At 39.9% G+C, this 23,897-nt stretch overlaps 1 protein-coding gene across 10 annotated transcripts in view; it reads left to right on the top strand.

The window, feature by feature from the left end:
* Positions 1 to 23,897, top strand: part of NF1 (neurofibromin 1) — a 199,297-nt gene that overhangs the window by 29,788 nt on the left and 145,612 nt on the right. For all 10 annotated transcript variants that reach the window (XM_075013308.1, XM_075013307.1, XM_075013305.1 and 7 more), the window contains 11 exons: positions 250 to 356; positions 2,080 to 2,147; positions 2,464 to 2,539; positions 4,059 to 4,216; positions 4,534 to 4,707; positions 5,417 to 5,539; positions 12,455 to 12,529; positions 15,869 to 16,000; positions 20,103 to 20,237; positions 22,219 to 22,332; positions 23,625 to 23,704. In XM_075013308.1, coding sequence (XP_074869409.1) covers positions 250 to 356; positions 2,080 to 2,147; positions 2,464 to 2,539; positions 4,059 to 4,216; positions 4,534 to 4,707; positions 5,417 to 5,539; positions 12,455 to 12,529; positions 15,869 to 16,000; positions 20,103 to 20,237; positions 22,219 to 22,332; positions 23,625 to 23,704 — 1,242 coding nt within the window. The remainder of the gene's footprint in view (positions 1 to 249; positions 357 to 2,079; positions 2,148 to 2,463; positions 2,540 to 4,058; positions 4,217 to 4,533; positions 4,708 to 5,416; positions 5,540 to 12,454; positions 12,530 to 15,868; positions 16,001 to 20,102; positions 20,238 to 22,218; positions 22,333 to 23,624; positions 23,705 to 23,897) is intronic.

Here is a 23,897-nt window from a genome sequence, read left to right as displayed (position 1 = left end):
AAATTTTTTGTAAATTTAACTCTTAGTAGTCTCCCAAAGTTTGTTTTGAATTTCTGGGTCAGAGTTCTAACTGCAAGTCTCTGGTGGAAATGATGATGACCTTTTTATTATTCAAATATTTATTAATTGTTTTCATTTCACCTGTATAATAGGAAGTGCTTTTCGTAAACATGAACGTGGCTTACATTCTCTGTGTTGACAAGTTAATTTAGTGTATTGTTTTGAGTTATTTATACTGCATCTCTTTAGATTACAGGAACTGACGGTGTGTTCAGAAGATAATGCTGATGTTCATGATATTGAACTTCTCCAGTATATTAGTGTGGACTGTGTAAAGTTGAAAAGAATATTACAAGGTAAGCTGTGAAACTATATGTTTAAGGGCTGATCTACTGGTTTTGTGCAGCTTCAATTGTCTATTTAGAAATCTATAGCTTATAGTAGGGTGTGACTTCCCTACCGTACACACAGTTACACTGGTATAACTTATTACTACTTAAACCCTTGTGCTCCGAGTGGAGCATAGGTCATCTACAAGTCTCCTGCACTTCACTCTGTCTTGGGACAAAACTTTTAACTGGCTCCAGGAATACTCCCGTTATTGTTCTTCAATCTCAGTAGATCTTCTCCACATTGTCCACGGTCTTCCTCTTTCGTGTTTTCCGTGCAGGTTCCATTTGAGAGCTTGACGGGCTATGCAAGATGGTGGTTTTCTGAGAATGTGGCCTAGCCACCCCACTTTCTTCTCTAGGCCTAGTCATCTCCACTTTCTTCTCTTGATTTGAACATCAAGTGGTTCTTGTCCTGCTCTGTTTCACAGCTCCTCATTTGTGACAGTCTTGCCATTTGATGCAAAGAATGGATTTTAGACGTCTATTTATGAATGTCTGTAGCTTGTGATTTGAAAACTTAAATTTGCCAGGTCTTGCATCCATGCAGGAGCACGCTTTTCACATTTGTGTTGAAGATCTGCAGTTTCATCTTCACAGATATTATTTGTGAACTCCATATGGAACAGAGAATCTTGAATGCAGCTATTGCTTTCCCTGTCCTGGCATTGATATCCTTGTCAGTTCCTCCGTCTCTGCCCATAATACTCCCCAAGTAGGTAAACTGTTCCACATCTTCCAGGTCATGTCCTTCCAGTGTGGTGGTGGTGGTGGTGTTGCACTGGCTGATCCTCTTTGTCTTGGTCTTTCCTTTGTTAATGCTCTGTCCAGTCACTGAGGCAGTTTTGTCTAGCCTTGCAACCTTTTCTTATATGCTTTTATTTTGGTGTGAGAAGAGGCGACACTGTCATCAAAATCAGTGTCCTCTAGCTGTTTCAAAAGTGTTCCCTAAATACCCTGTTGATGACCATCTGTTGTTCTGCTCATAATTCAGTTCAATGTAATCGGGAACTGGAAAAGTGACAATAGGCATTCTGGTCACACTCCTGAGAGTATGCTGAAGGATTATGTCAGAACACCATTGTGAACAATTTGGCATGTTGAGGGTTCGTATGTTAACTGGATCAGGTTAATTTTGGATGGAATGTCATGGTGTTGCTGCAGTTTCTAAGAAGTGTGTCTGTCAGCCCTGTTGAAGTCTTTTTCAAAGTCTTTGAAGGTTATGACAGAAGGAGTTCCACTCAAGTGACTTTTCTATCATCACTGAGAATGTTATTTGGTCAGTACAAGATCTCTTGCTTTGGAAGCTGGCCTGTTCTTCCCTGAGCTGTCTGTCAATGTCCTCATTCTCTCCAAGAGAATCCTATTGAACACTTTTCTTGGAATAGATAGTAAAGTGATGCCCCTCCAATTCTTGCATTCCTTCAGGTTGCCTTTCTTTGGAAGCTTGTAAAGGTACACTGTTTCCAGTCTTGTGGGATTTCTTCAGTGACCCAAATTTTCCTGCTTAAATTACATATTACTTAAATAAAACATTTACTAAATGAATTGAAATAGTAAATCGCATCTGGTTTAAATATAACTGGTGCCTAGAGCCCCTGAGCTGATTTGTCTGGTTGAATATATATATAAAATACCTACTTTGTTAATGAATTTCTCTTTCAAATGTTGAATTTTTTTATTTTTACAGAGACCGTATTTAAATTTAAAGCCCTCAAGAAAGCAGCTCAACTGTCGGTTATAAACAGTCTAGAAAAGGCAAGTATGTTACTGTTGATAAAGTCTAATGGAATTTTCTTGCTGTTTCTCAGTTATTGATTTGCAGTCTTCATGCTACTGTTGGAATTTAGGAGCCACGAAAAGACTAGTCCCACTTAGAGGGAGGACTTTTCACTGTAAAACCACGTGTATGAGAGTTTTACACTGTAAAAACACATGTATAAAAGCATTGCATACTGAGACTTTGCAGGACAAAATCAAATCATCTCTTCCACTGGAAGTTGATTTCCTAAACTGAATTTATTACCTAAACTGATTGTTGCATATATGTAACGGCGTGTTGAATTATCTGTAGGCATTTTGGAATTGGGTGGAAAACTATCCTGATGAATTCACAAAGCTCTACCAGACACCACAGACGGACATGGCAGGTAAGATCATTTAGATATGTATCTCTGAAAATATTGATTTATCAGACTAAGTCCTTTGGTTGTCTTTTTCACAGAGCTTTTTGTCAGAGTCCACCAATTTCATTGACATTTTAGCTTTCACAGAGCTCTGTTTTGATACGTGTAACAAATAAGAAAAATGCCCAAGCATAGATTATCCTGAATGCAAATAAAAGTACATACATTTACAAATGGATATTTTAGCTCCAATTCAGAAAAGCATTCCTGTTCAGAAATGGCATGTAAGTTTATGCCTCAAGCTGTGGTTCCTAATGGTTTTAGTAACATAACACACTTCAGTGAGACAAACAACTCCATGGCACACCCACTTTTTTTTTTTAACTGAATCAATTACTCCTGAATGTTCCCTCTCCCCACCAGCCTGTTGGAACCAGGATGCAGCATTTAAACTACATCCCAGCTCCAACAGGCTCCCATCTCCCCTCCACTCCCACAGGAGGGAGCTGGCAGCATTGGTGCTTGAGTCTTCCATGACAAGAGGTTGTTAGTTTCCCCGTGGTGGCTCTGCAGAGAGCCCTGGGAAGGGGAAATGGACAAAATCTCATGGCACATGGGTTGAAAACCAGTGACCTAGAGCCCTGGTAATATACAGCTATTTGCTTTATACCTGCAGACCACATTAGCAGATTGCAGATGGATGCAAATACAGTTTTGTATCTAGTCGCCTGTAAATCTTCTTGTTTGTAGGTCAGATGTGGATGCAAATTTCATCTTGATGCAGGGCTTTACATATGCTTCAGTCTTTCTGAATAAAGGAGGACTTAAGCTTCATCCACAATGCCATGTTCAGGCATGGTTGTAAAATAATTGTTTTACTTTTCTAGATGGAGCCTCTTATGTTCTGTTCCCCCTTTATCTTCCTCAATGAAAGTGGCTTCAAAGTTCTTGTGCTTGCAGGGCACACATCCTTGTAGTGGCTATTGTATCATAGCAGGACCTGTATTTGAACTCTAAAAAGAGGCTGAAATATCTGCTGCTTACGTGGGCTATTTTAATTTCATCTGTAAAACCAGAGTTCTGGAAAATTTTGTACCGTTAAAACACTCAGCTACTATTGTGGGTTGGTTAACTAGAGACAGAATGATTGTTGTTAATTTTGAAAGATATGGAAAACAGTTAAAGCAAATTTTGGCATTTGGACATCTCAGTTATAGCATGTCAACATTTTTCCTCTATAGATGTTTGAAATCCTCTTTAGTTGTTCTCTGCTTCTTTCTGAAGACTAGCTCTGACAAGTCTTCATTCACGGGTCATGTGTATTTCTGAAATCCTCTGTAGTAGTCATTTTTAGTGAATGAATTTACATTTGTGGCTGTCTTGCTCATGCTGCTTAGTGAACCAAAGTCCAAAAGATTTTTAGTGTTTACTTTTGAGTAATATTTTTTGCAAACTAGGATTATGAGCTAAACATAACAGGCTATTTAAATTATTTTCCCCTCAGTCCTTCTCTTGTAGTCATTTGGTTGTTTTTATAATGTAGATTGTGCAGAGAAGTTGTTTGACTTGGTGGATGGGTTTGCCGAAAGCACAAAACGCAAAGCAGCAGTGTGGCCACTGCAAATCATTCTTCTTGTCCTGTGTCCAGAAATCATCCAAGATATAGCCAAGGATGTGGTGGAGGAAACCAGAATGAACAAGGTGACGAAAACTAAAATGTCCTAATCAGTACAAGTCTGAGTTCTATAGGATGTATGTCTTGGCATGGACCTTATTGTTTTAAAAATCTGTGTTCTCCGATATAAGACTGTTCTGCCTTAGTTTTTAAAAAACACATTACTTTTTTCACCACCCCATTATCCTTTACCACTGACTCCAGACTGAATATTTACAGCATGTTTTTAGAAATCTTTCTTGACAAATATTTTGCTAAAGATGTAGAAGCTCTCTCTACAGCTCCTAAAGCACTGGTTATAACTTTTTTTTTCTTTTTTGGTTCTCATGTTTGAATTCTGCAGAAACTCTTTCTGGACAACCTCAGGAAAGCACTTGGAAGCCATAGTGGGAGCAGACAACTGACTGAAAGCGCTGCTATTGCTTGTGTTAAACTGTGCAAAGCATCAACCTACATCAATTGGGAAGATAATTCTGTGATTTTCCTTCTAGTTCAGTCTATGGTTGACGATCTTAAGGTAAAGAGGAAGGAAGAGGAATCTGGAAAACCTTTTGTCATTCTTAGGTCCGATGGAGAAACTTCATTTGACTTTTTCTTTCACTAACAAACCCAGTGTCTTGGTTTATCTTTTTGGTAGCATTTTTGTAAGTACTCTGTGCTTGTTCTAGTATTATAACTACAGCAGTAGTGCAGCTCTGGTATTCATTAACTCTTATTTTCTCTCTCAAATCCCACATTCTCTGTGGCCTTTCTACATTTTGGTTCTGCTTAACAGTTTTTGGCTTAAGTAGCAGTAAGACATTTTATTTTGTCTACATGCAACCCATTCACAGACCCTATAATGTCCAAAGTACTGCTTGATTTTCCAGATACATCCTTAGCTCTGAGTATCACAACATGCAAACAGCCAAGCTTCTGAGGCAAAATGGATGAGTTAAAAAGCAGAGGATAACTTCTGGTTTTGTCTTTATTTGATCTAAAAAAATGCTTGGTATTGAGATACTGCATCTGAAAATCCAAGCTTATATTTTTGTCTGAGTATACTGATTTGTAATAACTTTAATATTACTGTTGGCAAGGAAAAGATTAAATATTTGAGTTTTCAGAAACAACAAATCTTAGCAAATTCTGAAAACTAACAGTGATTTACTCTGTGATTTTCAATAAATTAGTGGTATATTACAAGCAGACTGGAATAATATTCTTATCTGAATTTTTGTGTGTAGACCTTGCTGTTTAATCCAAGTAAGCCTTTCTCAAGAGGAAATCAGAATGCAGATATAGACCTGATGATAGACTGCTTAGTTTCCTGCTTTCGCATAAGCCCACAGAATAACCCATACCTTAAGGTAAGGTCATTATTTTATGGACAAGCAGACTTCCCTGATGCTATTTATGACCCATCAGATATCAAGGGTGTGTTTGTGGCAGCCAAAAATACAAACATAATTTCAAACTTATTAATATTCATCAATAATTCTAGCAAAAGAACTAGAGGAGCATTGATAGGGTACAAACTGGTGAGTGCAAGAACGATGATAGCGAGATTCAAAGTGAAACCATTCAACATCTCAGTCATTCAGATGTACGCACCCATGTCACACAGCACCAAAGAAGAGATTGAGCTATTCTATAAAGACTTGACAAAATGCTGGAGGAGACACCAAAGAGAGAGGTGTTGATGATCGGAGGAGATTGAAACATGGAAGCTGGAACAGGTAACGAAAGTTGGGAGAGATTCATGGGAAGATTTGGGCACAGAGAAAGAAACGAACAAGGTAAGAAACTACTACAGTTTGCTGCGGAGCATGAGATGGTGATCTGCAACATGAGATTGCAACAAAAGGACTGTAGGAAGTGGACGTGGCAGTCAAACAACTGGAAGTCCAAGAACAGGATAGATGTGGTTTTTTATAATAAGATAGGCAACATCAGTACAGCAGTGCCAAACTTTCCAAGGAGCAGATATGAACTTGGCCCACAGTCTAGTGATTGCAAACATCAAGATGAAACTCAAGAGAGAGTATAAGACACAGTTCAAGAAAGGAAGAGCTGTGGTGAGGCTAGGCGAGGAAGAAATAGGGAAAGTGTATAGATTAGCGCTCCAAGAGAAGATCAGTAATGCAAGCACAGAGAAAGACCTAGATGAGTGAGTCGAAGCGATAGCCCGGGTGAAAGAAGAGGTAATTGAGCAGATGGTTCCAGAAGAAGAGAAGGTCAATAAGAAGTGGATTATGCAGGAGATGTTGAAGTTGGTCCAAGGGGAGAGAGCACTGAAGATTGGAAGGGATGTTTCTGAAAGGGCAGAAAAGCAATATAGAGTGAAATGCAATGAGGTAAGTAAAATAGCCAGAAAGGATAAGGCAAAATGGTTAGAAGACCAGCGTGAAGATATAGAGAGGTATTATGGTGAGTGTAATATTAGGGAGGTGTATTCAATGATCAGGAATATTAATAAGAAGTGGCAGCTCAAGCAGATGACAATCAAAGACGGGAACAATGAGGTGCTCATGAACAAGGAGAAGGTTGTGTTGCGTAAGATATTGCACTGATGTATGTAAAGCACAATTGGACCCAGGTATCTCAGAGACTGATAAAGAACTAAAAGAGAGATCACCACTGAGCATAGAGAGCAAGACTGATATTTTGAAGGAAGAAGTAGAAAGAGCGGTGAAATGACTAAAGAACAACAAGCATCCTGGAAATAAGATCACGGGAGAGATGATCAAATGTGGCAGAGAAAGTACGATTCAGGAAATACACAGACTATGTAATATAGCATGGAAAGAAAGGAAGGCACCTAAGGAATGGACAAGGTCTATGCTAGTGATAATACACAAGAAAGGTAGTGCTTTGGATTGCAAGAACTACAGAATGTTTGCCCTAACAAGTCATCTAGGCAAGCTGCTGCTGCTGATACCGACGGAGAGACTGAGATCACAAATAGAGGAACATCTAGAGGATGAGCAAGTGGGATTCAGGAAAAGAGAAATACCATACCATACAGCAGATATTGGCACTAAGATTGATAGTAGAAAAGGATCAGAACATCAAAGATTGATCCATTGATTTTCAGAAAGCATTTGACAGTATATGTCAGAAAGTTACTTGGGCGGTGTTGGAGTCATGCAGAGTGGATAGCAGACTAATAGGATTGTTGAAAGATATCAGAGAATGCGGAGGCAGCCGCGAGACCATGCAGAGAGTTGGGAAGTTGGTTGAGAATGAGTAGAGGTATGAGACAGGGAGATCTGATATCGCCAGATATCTTCATCATGCACCTAGAGAGAGCGATGAACAATATCAAGGAAAATGTAGAATAAGCAGAGGTATGAGGCAAGGAGAGCCGATATTGCTGAATATCTTCATCATGCACCTAGAGAGAGCGATGGACAAGATCAAGTAAAAGGTAGAAGGGATATTTGATGCACAGGATGAGAATTTACAACTTGAGGTTCACAGATGATACAGTTGTCGATGAAGAGAAGCTAGCGAGAACGGTGCAGGTGCTAAAAGAGGAAGGGAAGTGGTATAGGCTGATTATGAATGCTGATGAAATAAAGACAATGGTATTTGGAGATGAGGAAACGGGAAGGAAGATCAGTGTAGATGGGATCGAACTAGAGAACATAGAGAAGTTCACGTATCTGGGGAGCGATATGACGGGGGAGCACCTGGATCGGACGGAGACTTCTCTTACACGAGGCTCCACAGACAGGGATTCCCTAGAAGTTAGTCAGATAGGGAACGTGGGAAATAATATATGGGCAAGATCAGATGTGAAACAATCGTGCATAAAAAAATCCAACGCGTCTGTGAAAAGCGGACATATAAATAGTGGTAGTTTTCTAACATGCTTTTACACTAATGCTAGGAGTCTGTCTAATAAGATGGGTGAACTGGAGTACCTCATATCAAAGGAGGAAGTTGACATAATAGGCATCTCAGAAACATGGTGGACTGAGGAAAATCAGTGGGACACTATCATACCGGGATATAAATTATATCGGAAAGACAGAACAGGTCGTGCGGGTGGCGGAGTGGTACTATATGTGAAGGATAATATAGAATCAAATGAAGTAAAAATCCTAAAGGAATCAAAATGTTCCATAGAATCATTATGGATAACAATTCATTCCTCTAATATGAATATGGCATTAGGAATATATTACCGACCACCTAACCAGGACAGTGATAGTGATGCTGAAATGATGAGGGAGATTAGAGAGGCTATCAAAATAAAAAACACAGTAATAATAGGAGATTTCAATTATCCCCATATTGATTGGGTGCATGTCACCTCAGGACGGGATTCAGAGATTAAATTTCTTGATGCCTTAAATGACTGCTTCTTGGAGCAGCTAGTACAGGAACCCACAAGGGGAGAGTCGATTCTCGATCTAGTGTTGACTGGAACGCAGGATCTGGTCCAAGAGGTAACTGTTACTGGACCGCTTGGAAATAGTGACCACAATATAATAACTTTTAATATTCCTGTGTTGGGAAGAACACCGCAGCGGTCAAACACTCTGGCATTTAATTTCAAAAAGGGGAATTACACTAAAATGAGGAAGCTAGTTAAACAGAAACTAAAAGGTAGAGTAATTAAACTAAAATCCCTGGAAGCTGCATGGAAACTGTTTAAAGACACCATACTAGAGGCCCAACTTAAATGTATACCCCAAATAAAAAAACACAGTAAGAGACCTAACAAAGAACCACCATGGCTAAACAGCCATGTTAAAAAGGCAGTGAGAGAGAAAAGGGCAGCTTTTAAAAAGTGGAAGTCAAATCCTAGTGAGGAAAATAGAAAGGAACATAAACACTCCCAAATTAACTGTCATAAGCTGCGTCTACACGTGCACGCTACTTCGAAGTAGCGGCACCAACTTCGAAATAGCGCCCGTCGCGTCTACACGCGTCAGGCGCTATTCCGAAGTTAACTTCGACGTTAGGCGGCGAGACGTCGAAGTCGCTAACCTCATGAGGAGATAGGAGTAGCGCCCTACTTTGACGTTGAACGTCGAAGTAGGGACCGTGTAGACGATCCGCGTCCCGCAACGTCGAAATTGCTGGGTCCTCCATGGCGGCCATCAGCTGGGGGGTTGAGAGATGCTCTCTCTCCAGCCCCTGCGGGGCTCTATGGTCACCGTGGGCAGCAGCCCTTAGCCCAGGGCTTCTGGCTGCTTCTGCAGCAGCTGGGGATCTATGCTGCAGGCACAGGGTCTGCAACCAGTTCTCAGCTCTGTGTATCTTGTGGTGTTTAGTGCAACTGTGTCTGGGAGGGGCCCTTTAAGGGAGCGGCTTGCTGTTGAGTCCGCCCTGTGACCCTGTCTGCAGCTGTGCCTGGCATCCCTATTTCGATGTGTGCTACTTTGACGTGTAGACGTTCCCTCGCTGCGCCTATTTCGATGTTGGGCTGAGCAACGTCGAAGTTGAACATCGACGTTGCTGGCCCTGGAGGACGTGTAGACGTTATTCATCGAAATAGACTATTTCGATGTCACAGCTATTTCGATGTTGGCTGCACGTGTAGACATAGCCCATAATGTAGTAAGAAAAGCCAAAAAAGAGTTTGAGGAACAGCTAGCCAAAAATTCAAAAAACAATAGTAAAATGTTTTTTAAATACATTAGAAGCAGGAAGCCTGCTAAAAAAGCAGTGGGGCCCTTGGATGATAAAGATATAAAAGGAGCGATCAAGGAAGACAGTGCCATTGCGGAGCGATTAAATGATTTCTTTGCTTCAGTCTTCACGGCTGAAGATGTTACAGAGGTTCCTAAATCTGAGCCAGCCTTTTTAGGCAACAAATCTGAGGAACTCACTCAGATTGAAGTGACATTAGAGGAGGTTTTGGAATTAATTAATAAGCTGAATAGTAACAAGTCTCCAGGACCAGACGGCATTCACCCAAGGGTTCTGAAAGAACTCAAATGTGAAATTGCGGAGTTATTAACAGTGGTTTGTAACCTATCCTTTAAATCCACTTTGGTACCAAATGACTGGAAGACGGCCAATATAACACCAATATTTAAAAAAGGCTCTAGAGGAGATCCTGGCAATTATAGACCGATAAGTTTAACATCAGTACCAGGCAAATTAGTAGAAACACTAGTAAAGAGTAAAATTGCAAGGCACATAGAAGAGCACGAATTGTTGGGCAAAAGTCAGCATGGTTTCTGCAGAGGGAAGTCGTGTCTGTCTAATCTATTAGAATTGTTTGAAGGGGTTAATAAACATGCGGACTAGGGGCACCCAGTGGACATAATATACCTAGATTTCCAGAAAGCCTTTGACACGGTCCCACACCAAAGGCTTTTATGTAAATTAGGTGGTCATGGGATGGGAGGAAAGGTCCTTTCATGGATCGGGAATTGGTTAAAAGACAGAAAACAAAGGGGTGGAATAAATGGTAAATTTTCACAATGGAGGGGGGTAACTAGTGGTGTTCCCCAGGGGTCAGTCCTGGGACCGATCCTGTTCAACTTGTTCATCAATGATCTAGAAAATGAGGTAAGCAGTGAGGTGGCAAAGTTTGCAGATGACACCAAGTTGTTCAGGACAGTCAAAAGCAAAAGGGATTGTGAAGAACTACAAAAAGATCTCAGCAAACTGAGTGATTGGGCAGCAAAATGGCAAATGAAATTTAATGTGGGTAAGTGTAAGGTAATGCATGTTGGAAAAAATAACCCAAATTACACGTACTACATGATGGGGTCAAATTTAGCTACGACAGATCAGGAAAGGGATCTTGGAGTTATAGTGGATAGTTCTCTGAAGACATCCACGCAGTGTGCAGCGGCAGTTAGTAAGGCAAATAGGATGTTAGGAATTATTAAAAAAGGGATCGATAATAAGACAAAAGATATCATACTTCCCCTATATAAAACTATGGTACGCCCACATCTCGAGTACTGTGTGCAGATGTGGTCTCCTCACCTCAAAAAAGATATATTGGCATTAGAAAAGGTTCAGAAAAGGGCGACTAAGATGATTAGGGGCTTGGAAAGGGTCCCATATGGGGAGAGGCTAGAGAGACTGGGACTTTTCAGTTTGGAAAAAAGGCGATTGAGGGGCGATATGATAGAGGTATATAAAATCATGAATGGTGTGGAGAAAGTGAATATAGAAAAATTATTTACCTTTTCCCATAATACAAGAACTAGGGGACACCAAATGAAATTGATGGGTAGTAGGTTCAAAACTAATAAAAGGAAATTTTTCTTCACACAGCGCACAGTCAACCTGTGGAACTCCTTGCCCGAGGAGGCTGTGAAGGCCAGGACTCTATTAGGGTTTAAAAAAGAGCTTGATAAATTTTTGCAGGTTAGGTCCATAAATGGCTATTAGCCAGGGATAAAGTATGGTGCCCTAGCCTTCATAACAAGGGCAGGAGATGGATGGCAGGAGATAAATCACTTGATCATTGTCTTCTGTTCTCCTTCTCTGGGGCACCTGGCATTGGCCACCGTCGGCAGATGGGATGCTGGGCTTGATGGACCTTTGGTCTGACCCAGTATGGCCATTCTTATGTTCTTATGTATGATCTAGATTGTAAGAAGCAAATAGCGACTAGAATAGAGAAAGCAAGAGCGAGTTTGAAGGCAGTGGATAAGATCTGGAAAAGCCAAGTGATTAGCTTAGGAACACAGCTGAGCATCTTGAAAATCTGTATGTTCAGCAGCATGTTGTATGGATGGGAGATGGGTGGTAATGAAAGGTTCAAAGAAGGATATTGGCATGCAAGAGCAGTTGTTATAGAAATATCCTGAGAATAGGATGGATGAAGAAGGTCACCAACTATATAGGAAGAGACAGCCAAAAGAGAACCTACTGCAGAAGGTTATGCAACAGAAATTACAGCTATTCAGGCATATCTGCAGAATGAATAATGAGCGGAAAGTCAAGACCCTGGTATTCAGCATAATGGATAGTTAAAATTGGAGAAGCAGACCCCAGGGTGGGTAGACGATGTAGTAGATAGTCCGCAGAGATTAAGCCACTCTGCACTGGACAGGCAAAGATGGAAGCAAGTAATGAGAGAGACATCGGACACTAACAGGCACTGAGCCTATGGTGGTGGATGATGATGATGATGAATTATTCTTTGTGTTGAGTATTTTAGATCAATCTATTTCTGCTGGTCTTTTGCTGCTTGTTGTAACATTTTTTGTTTTATTAAATTGGTAGTTTGTTAAATGTGATCTTGAGAGGTGTTAAATAATTTTTCCTAAATGTCTTTTATATTGATGTTTTCCTTCTAGATCTGCTTGGCACAGAATACCCCATCAACATTTCAGTATGTGCTGGTAAATTCACTCCACCGAATAATTACAAATGTAAGTTTTAGAAGTATTTATTTAGCCCAGAGGTGTTTGGTGATTTTATTTAGGAATTAAAATTTTCATTTGAATAGAATTTAACTGGTAGACTAAATTTTGAACACCAGGCACATTCCACCAGGATTTGTCCATTTCTGAACAAAGATATTCAGGTCACTTTGAGCAGCTGGACTCAGGGAGTTAAAAGTCTGCCTCTCAGTACAAATTTATTGTGCTGAAATGACAGGATGAAAAAGCATGTTTATTGTATAGATTTTAGTATAAAGTACTATTTTCCTGTTGCATAATAAATGTGTTTATTACTGTAGGCCCCGTCTCAAATTTCCTGAGCAATGCTGGGGAGCCAGGAAGCTGGTGAGGACGCCAGTGCTGGTCAGTTTCCTGGCTTCCATCAGCAGCAGGGAGGCAGGCGTGGCTGTCTCCCCAGCTTCCCCCAGCTGGGAGAAGACATGCCAGGCTGACAGCTGCGGCAGCATAGCCCCTCCCAGCTGAGGGGAGCTGGGGAGAAGATGCGCTGCTGCGGCTGCCTGCCTGGCTTCCCCCAGCTGGGTACAACTGTACTGGGCAGACAGCTGTGGCAGCGCAGTTTCTCTCATCTGGGGGAAGCTGAGAAGAAGCCACGCTGCCATGGCTGCCCACCCAGCTTCCCCCAGCTGGGGGTACCAGGCGGACAGACAGCCACAGATCGGGTTCAGGTTGTGCTTAACTCACGTTAAAGCAAGTTAAGCACAGCTCAAACTTGTGCATTTCAGGGATTTATTGTATCTGCTTATTGAGTTTTAGACAGGCTGAGATTCAAATCACCATAGTTGCATGGCAGCATGTCCTTCACTGTTCCAACCCTTACTACTCTTTCCGATGAATTGACATGGTCATTTAGGAGATAGGACCACTCGGGCTTCATATTTGTATTATGGGAGTAAGAGAGTTATAAAAACACTACGTAAGTGCTAAGTGGTATTGGTAGTATTGTGCTAGAGTTCAGGGGTTCTAGTCATCAAAGAGGGCCCTGTTCTGGCAAGACCTGTGTACACGTACAAAAATGATGGTCCCCACTTTTCCTCTAATTTTTTCCATCCATGGACAGAATAAATTTTGTTATGTACACCAAGGCATGTGCAGATGTCCACCACTTGTAGAAACACATGGTGCCAGATATGGGTGTCCATGGCCACTTTGTTAATCAGCTGGCTCACACCTGAATTTGTCGTGGTCGGCCACCCAAGCAGTCAGTTTACAGGGGACACTGGTGGTCCCTGCCCAAAAGAGGGGAGGAGGCACAGAGACCCATGCACCCCCGCGGTCCTGCCGGAGGAGGGTATCCACTGACCCATTAGGAGAATTTGAGGACTGTCATTGGCCCTAAGGTAAATTAAGTTTGAGACCCCTGGCTTAGAGTGATCTCACCATACAAAGCTTTTTACAGTTCTAATACATGATAGTAAGTGAAATAGACTTTTTCCCATGGATCAACACCCCAGAGGCTATAAATTATATCCTGTTTTTTTTATTCATTGATGTCTGTTAACTCCTTTTTGTGTTCTCAGAACATCAATAAATTGGTGTCTCTGGAGAAGACATTGTAGAATAGTTTTATTTGTTAAGATGGTGTATTATTGTAACTCTTGTACGAGAGAGATCTTTGAGTCGTGTGAAAACATCCAGGCTGCGTCTACACTAGCCCCTTCCTTTCAGAAGAGGCATGGTAATGAGCCAGTTGGGAAGGTGCTAATGAGGCGCTGCTATGAGTATGCAGTGCCTCATTATCATAGTGGTGGCCATGCACGCTTCAAAAGCGCCGCTTTCGAATCATGTACCCCCCGTTTAGGCAGGAGCTTTTTGAAAGGACCTCAGAGACTTCGAAAGCCCCTTCTCCCTAAAACCCCATAGGAAGAAGAGGCTTTTGAAGTCTGGGGGTCCTTTCGAAAAGACCCCGTCTACACAGGCGGCACGCGATTCGAAAGTGGTGCTTTTGAATTGCGTGCAGCTGCCATTATGCAATGAAGCAGTGTATATCCATAGCAGTGCATCATCAGCATCTTCCCAATTCGCTCATTACCATGCCCCTTCCAGAAAGAAGGGACTAGTGTAGACGTAGCCCCCAATGTGCAGTGGCAGTGAAAAAGCAAACAATGTTGGGAATCGTTAAGAATGGGATAGAGAATAAGACAGAAAATATTGTTACCTTTATAAATCCATGGAATGCTCACATATTGAACATTGTGTGCAGAAGTGGTTGAATCATCTCAAAAATGGTATATTGGAACTGGAATATGTTCAGTAAAGGCCAACAAAATTGATTAGAGGAGGAGAATTTAATAAGTTCGGGACTTTTCAGCTTGGAAAAGAGATGACTAAGGACGGACATGATATATGTCTATAAAATCATAACTGGTATAGTGAAAATAAATGAGGACAAGTTACATACTCTTTCCTGTCTCACAAAAAAGTAGGGCTCACCAAATATAATTAATAGGAAGCAGGTTTAAAATAAAAGGAAGTATTTTTTTTTTTTTCCACTCAGTACACAGTAAACCTGTGAAACTCCTTGCCAGAGGATGTTGAGAAGGCCAGAACTTCAACTGCGTTCAAAAAAAGAGCTAGACTGGATAATTTCATAGAGGATGGGTCCATCAGTGGCTATTAGCCAAGATGGAAAGGGCTGGTGTCCCTATCCTCTGTGTATCAGGCTAGAATGGATGACAGGATGGATCACTTGAGGATTATCTCTTCGTTCCCTCTGAGGCACCTGTGTTTGGTCACTGTCGGAAGACAAGGATACTATAGTCTGACCCAGCATGGCCGTTTTTACGGTGTTAATACAAAATAGATGCTTTGCTTTCAGCCCTACATTTGAAATACTTGGTAATTAAGGCTTTTATGCAGTGTCAGTGATACATGATCTCAGCAGATCCTTTTTTATTTTGTTAGTTTCTTTTGAACTGAGCATGTACTTAGTTAGTCATACATAATATCTTCCAGCCTGAACTCATTCTTAGTCCATTTTTTAATAGTTACTTTCTTCAGTTTGGTGGCAAATCATAAATGGAGAAAACTAAAATAAACAGGAGTATGGTGTGAAATATAACCTATGCAGGTACTATGATTTATAGTGTTAGACAAGACAATTGATGCAGCTTCATTCAAGGTTGTGCAAAACATTCATGTTACTCAGAATACTTTAATACCGTTACTACTTTTTCGTCAAGTCCCTCACCTTATTTTTTCATTTGCTGTTTGGAAAGGTGTGACTATTGAAACTTTAAGAAAGATATTTTTAAAGATGGAATCATGTCCCCATTTTGTACTTTTTAAGTATGACTGTTTTCTTCCTAGTCTGCAGTGGACTGGTGGCCCAAGATTGATGCTGTGTACTGTCACTCCGTGGAACTCCGCAGCCTATTCAGTGAAACACTTCATAAAGTTGTGCAGGGTTGTGGGGCACATCCAGCAATTCGTATGACACCGGTAAGACTTGGGTCTGTGATTTAACAATTTCTGTCCATTGCATTTTCTGTCTCCATTCCATTCCTGCAGGTGTATTCATCAGTGGTAGTCTGGAAGGTAGAGTTAAAAATGTAGCAATCCCTAAAGCAACAGAGAGCCTTACGTGCACTGTAAATTTTGCCATATTCTGTATGTTGACAACATATTCCTCTTGAGTTATTGAGTGATCTTGTTTCTTAGCTTTTATGCTTCTCTCAGTCTGACAAGATAGAAATAATCTACTTCCTGTAATATAGTCTTTTTTCCAAAGATGTCTTGCTATATCATGACATTTTCAGTGAGGACAACCAGTGCATGGCCTTTTTTCCATAATGAGAATAATTCTACCCTTTGCTACATCCAGCAGAGTAATATCAGTAACTGCTGCATATCTACATTGATGATGAACACGCGTTTTTTATTTGAAGTGCTTTTTGCTTGTTTTTCTCTGTTTTAAGCATGTTGGCTGTTTTGGTCTTGTTGATGGCAGAGAAATAAGGATTTGCAAGCATTATGAAATGAAAATTGCTTTGATCATCTTGATAAACATCTTCAGTAAATTACAGATTAGTCTGAAGTATGATATCCAAATAGCTCTTGAAGTAGTTCTGCTCATTTTGAACTTTGAATGTAGGACTTGGTATATTGTACAAAGTTAACTTACTTCTTTTGTGAATTGTAAAGATGTTGTTTAAAATGTCCCAGATATTTACTGTACCGTAGCAGAAGGCCTAAAACAACCCATGGAGCTGAAATATTCCTACTTATTCAGTATCTTGTTTAAAAGAAAATATTGGGCAGCTTTAGTTGAATGTTGTAGAATTGTTTAACTCAGTTTTTATATCTGTTTATATTCTGTTGAGAGAATAGCAAGGGTATTGTACTTGGCAACTCTGACATTGATTGGTGGTGCTTTGTCTTCTGCTTCTTATTTTCTGTTCTTATTGGCTGCTGTCGCTCACATGATCAGATGCCAACCAGTCACTGTTTTGCATGGCAGTGGGCCTCTGTTGCTGTAAGTATGACCCATTGTAACTACCACAGAAAAGCCTTCAATTTCTTTTGACTTTTCTGTGTATAGTTACCATTGTAGTCACATCACTTCATTTCAGATGGAAAATGTACCGTGTCCTCACTTATTGGTTGTATGAAGTAAATACATCATTTCACAGGTCAGATAAATCAAACAGCTTCCTTTCTGCCATGCTTCTTTCAGAGTTCCCTTAATTGTGATAAACTGATTATATACAGTAGCAGTTTTCTCTGGCAGTATAGTTGTCACTTTCTTAAAGTGTCTTATGAGATTTTATTGTGCATTTTTCAGTGTGGAATTTAAACTTCTTTTAGCAAAACAGTTTGGGATTATGAAATTTCAAATTTATAATTAGACAATACCATACTTAAAATGTTTTCAAGAATAGGCTTGTAATCTTTGAGACAGCTACTTGTTCCAAGGTATAAATCCATAGATTGAAAAGTTAAAATAAAGTGCCTACAACTTCAATATTACTGCTTGAAGGGTATCTTCCCAGTAATAAATTAATTTTAAGGTTTTTTTAACTGTATGTTCAGTGCTATTGCTGAGTCCCTCATACATATAAAACTCAGTAAAATAAATAGCAAAGCTTGAAATACTATCACTTAAATATTGCTATTTTCACATTTAAAAAGTGGGCAAAATTAGATGCTAATCACAGATTATATAGGAGAAGAAACAGCATTGTATTAGCACCTAGATGCTTCAGCATTTCATTTGCTATCTGCTGTAGAAACACAGAACAAAAAGATCTTTGTCCCAAACATTTGATAGTTCCATCAAAATATTTTTGTAATGAGATGAAAGAAACGCAGCCAATACAGAATAGGAATCATTCACATGCTCAAAGTTATGCATATTTTAAAGTTTTGGAAGATGAAGGCTTAAATATATGTTAGACTAACTTTTAAGGTTCCATAATTGGCAACATCCAGGTATTTCATAGAATCATAGTCCTGGAAGGAGCCTCAAGAGGTCATCTTGTCCAGTCTCTGGTTCTCATGGCAGGATTCAGTGTAATCTAGAGACCATTCCTGGCAGTGGTTTGTCTAACCCACTCTTAAAAATCTCCAGTGAAAGAGATGCCTCAGCCTTCATAGACAGCTCATTCCAGTCCTTAACCATCCTAACAAGACTTTTTTCTCTAATGTCCAACCTAAAGCTTCCTTGCTGCAATTTAAAGCCATTTCCTCTTGTCCTATCCTTAGTGGTTAAGACAAAAAAATGTTCTCTCTTCTTGTAACAATATTTAGGTGCTTGAAAATGGTTATCCTGTCCCCTCAATTTGTCAGATGTGGAGGGTAATTCCTCCTTTGATCAAGGACACAACAGGAATTTGCATTTTTATTTGCAGTTTTACTGAAGAAACCCTTTTGCAGATATCAAATAGCTCTTGAGAGCTTCCTCTGTCCAGTCAGTTTACATAGAAGTGTGTCTTACCCACGAAAGCTCATGACCTAATAAATGTTGTTAGTGTTTAAGGTAGTACAGGACTGCTTTTTTATAATTTATAAAAGATAACTGTATTTTTTTCTATCCATTTGTGAATTAATGTACTAGGCACACCTAGTTTAGATTCTTTTTTTCTATATCTGAATTACAAAAGAGTTCCACTGATAAGTCTGGCTGAATAAAGGCATTAGAATCTCCTCCGTAGCAGATGAGAGAGTTTGAATATTAGATTAGTAGTGTTTTACCATTCCTTTTCAAATTAAGCTGTCTTTCTCTGATTTTAGCTTGTGTTTGAGTGCTATACAGGCAAGTCTACAGTAAAATCTTAGGTCAAACTATATTAGGTTGACTTACAGCTACTGCAGTAATTACTGCAGTGGCTGATGTCTGCACTACTCTCCTGTCAGTGGCATGCCTCCTCATCAGAGCACTTTCACCAACTGAAGAACACTGTGTGGGGGACTGAAAGGGAGATATTTAAGCTTCATGCAACTCCCTGCTGTGAGCCTTGTGGTTCCCCAGACTTCTCATCTCCGGTGGGGATATCTATACCTGGAGTCAAGTCAGCTGTTGTGCTGTTGGCTGGAAATTGATAGCCCAGCAGCTGGGCTTCCAACAGGGAATGTAAAACCATCATTGCTCTGAGCATGGATGTAGGAGCCTGGCTGGCACCCCAACTTGAAGTAGAGACTTGGCAGCAGCTCGGTTGCAGAGCCTGAAGATGGGGTTCCTTGTCAATGTCACAGCTCCAGGAGAGCCCTGAAATTGACAAGACAGTCAATAACCAATATAAGTAATGTGGTGTCTACAGAGACACTGTGTCACCCTGAGTACAACAACGTAAACCTCTCTTGGAGGTGGAGTTATGTCCGTGTAGTAGGGCACTTATATTGGTGGGACAAAGCAGTGGTGTATATGCTGACATAATTAGGTTGACCACGGCAGCTTCAATTGACCTAACTATGTAGTATAAACTAGGCCTGTGTATTTTACTAATGACTCAGCAGCTCATGAAAACTGCAAGACATGTTTTTCAGACTTTCACTGTATAAAAATAGTGTAACAGCTGAAGATATGGGCATAATGAGTTCTTGTCTTAAAGTATTGTCGTTTACATTAATGTAGAAAAACAACACAATAACATTACTGGGATTTTAACTAAATGTGCTTTAAAAATCTAAATGTATTTAAAACCCCCAAGTTGTTGTGGCAGCATAAATATTTGGATTTTCATTATTTGATGGAGAAACCACCCCCCCACTACAATTTCTTCTTAGTAGGTATGTGTGATTTTCTTAGTTTTGGAAGAAAGGTTTCCCCCCCGCCCAGTTTCAGATAACCTTTTCTGGGCAACTTGAATTTTAATAAAAATGATAGCATATTTTAAGAAAATTACATTTTGATATGGGGGGGGAAAAGGTCAAAGTATAGAAAAGTTATATTTATACTGGATTGGATTGAATATACAATTAGCCATACAGTACCTGTCTCCTTTCATGCAGTATTGATTATAAAAGAAATAAACTTTTTAAAAATTTACATTAACTTACTGTATGTAGTACTTTATTGACAAATGCTGTAATATTTTTTCCTTAGAGTCTTACATTTAAAGAGAAAATGTCAAGCCTTAAATTTAAAGAAAAACCTACAGACTTGGAAACCAGAAGTTATAAGGTTTTGCTGTTATCCATGGTAAAACTGTTACATGCTGATCCAAAGCTCTTGCTATATGTAAGTAAATGTTACTTTCAAGTCAGTGAAATCCTGGTGTATAATGAAATACTGAAAATACTGGTATTTGTAGCTTATTATTAAATAAGAACTCATAATATAAACTTAGGAAATTAAGTCACTAAGCCAGCGATGTCCAATACTTTCACCACTTGCCACATGTGGAGAATAGGATGCCGAATTGTGGCGAATATGGATCTCAAGCCGCCTGTGGCTCTTGAAGCCTTTAAATGTGGTGCTTCCTGAGAGCCACACATGAAGAGTGCTGTCTGTCTGTTCCCCATGCGCCCCTCCGCTTGGTGGGAGGAGCACAGCAGCACTGGCAGCAGCCCCAGCAAGTTGCCAGCATTGAATTAGAGCCAGGGGGCTGGGAGTGCCTGTCTCAGGGGGAGGGCATTTATCTGGGGGAACAACGGGGGAGCCTTTATTTATACCAGTGGAGGGGGAGAAATGTGGCAAATGTGGAAAGACAACCACAAGTGTGGTAATCTTTTGAATTCCTATTGGACACTGTAGCACTAAAGAAGAAATTTAAAAAAAAAAAAATACAGTTGTTAGGGAAAAACCAAACTTGGATTGTCTTGCCCTGGGGATCCTACTTTTCCCACTCCCCCTTTTCATAAGGACTTGTGAAGGCAGGTTTCCTGATGTCTATTGTGTAAGCATCAGATCCATCCTACTGCATTTTTATTGTGGTGAGCATGCATCAGAACAGATCCCAGACAGCGCCAGAGTAAAGTAACAAAACACATAAAGCCTGTAAAGCTCAATAGAGAGGAAATTAATTGATTGGGGAAGAAAATACCATCAGGAAAAATAAATTAGGGTAAAAATCAGGAGCAGAAATGATAAAAACAAATAAGAACAACAAAACAGAGAAGTGAATTAAAACTCTTAAAACTCAACTTCTAAAAACATGATAAAAGATGTTACAAGGAACAGACTGTGCAAAGACTTGAGGAAGTCACTAAGGAATCATAAGGGAGACATGTAAAAGTAAATGTACCAAAATATGGCTATGTCTACACTAGCCCCAAACTTTGAAATGGCCATGCAAATGGCCATTTCGCAGTTTACTAATGAAGCGCTGAACTACATGTTCAGCGCCTCATTAGCATGCGGGCGGCCGCGGCACTTCGAAGTAGGCGGGGTCCTTTCAAAAAGGAGCCCCGTCGGGACAAGCCGCGTGGCAGCGAGCCGTGTCAATTTCGAAGTCCCCTTATTCCCATCTACTCACAGGAATAAGGGGACTTTGAAGTAGGTGGGGTCCTTTCAAAAGGAGCCCTGTCAGGACGAGCCGCGCGGCGATGAGCTGCGTCAATTTCGAAGTGCCGTGGCTGCCCGCATGCTAATGAGGCGCTGAATATGTATTTCAGCGCTTCATTAGTAAACTTCGAAATGGCCATTTACATGGCCATTTCGAAGTTTGGGGCTAGTGTAGACACAGCCCATGTCTCTTTTGTAAATGTATGTCATAATGAGTATTCTGCAATGTTCCTTTCAAAAAACTTTTCTGGGCTTCTGCAAATCATAATATGGAGGTCAATTCTAACTCAAGCATTAGAAAATTGATCGCAGTTACTTTAAATGTACACCTTGAAAATAAAGCTGATTATGCAATATTACCAGATAATTGAATCCTTATTTTGTTACAATCTGAGTCTTATATAGTCGGAACTGTGAATTTTTCTTGTTTACTCTTCAGTTTGAATCTTTCGTAGATGCCACCCCTCATTTGTCCCAACCCAAAGTATGACAAGAATATCTCCAAAAAGAATCAAAAAACAAAATAAAACCCCGTCACCTCTTTGCTTTTATGAGGATCTGTGAAAGTACTTACTTGAGTGTGCCTGTCTTTAATGTTGGTCTGTGAATGCTTTTGGCAAGGGTGTTTAGGGGATCTATGTTTGAACACGACATAAAATATGGCCCATTTCAGAACCATGTTGCTTTTTAAACCATTTTTCCCTTTGCTGTGTAGAATCCAAGGAAACAAGGGCCTGAAACACAGAGTAGTACTTCTGAATTAATTACAGGACTTGTACAACTTGTTCCTCAGTCCAGCATGCCAGAAATAGCACAAGAAGCCATGGAGGTAAGGGGAATGATCTTTTGCATGCAGGGTGAATAGCTCACAAACTGTGCCAAGCATATCAGGCTTTAGGTGTAAAAGCTTTTTAGTACTGATTAGCTTATTTCCAAAGTTGCGCGTTAGAGCATCTCTATATCAGTGCTCTGCAACCAGTGTGCCATGAAGCGCCTGAGAGTCTAGTCTAGTGGTTAGGGGCCTGGGAGCCACTACTCTTCGGTTCTATTCCCCGCTCCTGCGGGGTGGGGGAAGTGTAGCCTAGTGATTAGAACAGGTGGCTGGGAGCCAGGATCCCTGTGTTCATACGCCCTCCTCCCCGCAAAGGAGGTTGGGCTCTTGGGTGCTCATTTGTGCGTATTCATTATTTGCGCTGTCAGGATTGATTGTGTGACACAGTACATTTTTATTTTCAAATTTTCGGTGTGAATATGCAGATTTACAAATTCATAATTTTCAGATAATATTTTCGTTTAGTTTAAACCTTGCTGTTTTGCTGGAACAAATAAACTTGTCCATGGGAATAACTGAGGAAAATAAACCCCAAACGGGTACCTACATAGTTAACATTTTAAAAACAAGTATTTTAGAATGCATTTGCTAATACTTTCTCAGTTCTGATCAAAACATATTATTTTAATTAACTTTTTGCTAATTGAAAGAAGATATAAAGATATTGTCTCTTTTTTTCTCAATACAGAGAATTTTTAAATTACCTTTGGGTTGCAGATGTTTTGTTTCAGGAAGAAGGGTTCTTTCAAAAATGGGGTTTGTCTTTGGAGGAACCCCGTCTACCCAGCTGTTTTTGCTTCCAGCGAAGTCTCTTCCAGAAGCACAATCGCATGAGAATATGTAAATGAGGTGCAAGATATGTAAAACTGAACTTCATTTGCATTTTCAATCTCACTCATTTGCATTCTGCTTCCTAAAGCAGAATGCAGTGTAGCTGCAGCCATGTTGTTGATCTTCTAATTTTATACTAGCAGGGTTGCTGTGTCGTTACATTTTTTCCAGATGGGTCACTGAAGTAAACACTAAAGTCAAAATCTCTCTTTTTAAATATCTTGACATATTATTGGTCTATTTTGTAGATTTACGTGCAAATGTACAAAATAATATATCAAGTTTTGGTAGTAAAAATTTTAGAATAGCTGAAAGATTGCATATATGTTTTCCATTAGATTTTAAGCAGACATATAATACTTGGATTTGTATATATTTAATCTACTTTGCTGCATAATCTGAAGTACTTCTCAAATTATATTCCTCTTAATTGAAAAACTATTCTCTTTTGAATTCAGGCCTTGCTAGTTCTTCATCAGTTAGACAGCATTGACTTATGGAATCCAGATGCGCCCATAGAAACATTTTGGGAAATTAGGTAGGTAAATTTTGCCTTTGTAAATCAGATAAATAGACCTGTTTGAGATGTCTCTTTTTCTTTTGAAGAAGCTGCAGTTTACACTTCTCTGAAACAGTCGTATAGTTAATAAGTCTGTAAAACCAAAATCATTCATATATACTTAAATGGTTTTCATTTGAATTAGTCAACTGTTTCAGAAATTGTACGTCAC

The sequence above is a fragment of the Carettochelys insculpta genome, chromosome 19, assembly GCF_033958435.1.
Source record: "Carettochelys insculpta isolate YL-2023 chromosome 19, ASM3395843v1, whole genome shotgun sequence".
In the NCBI taxonomy this organism is placed as follows: domain Eukaryota; kingdom Metazoa; phylum Chordata; order Testudines; family Carettochelyidae; genus Carettochelys; species Carettochelys insculpta.
The sequence above is the reverse complement of the archived record's forward strand: the minus strand, read 5'-3'. Positions and strand labels throughout refer to the sequence as shown.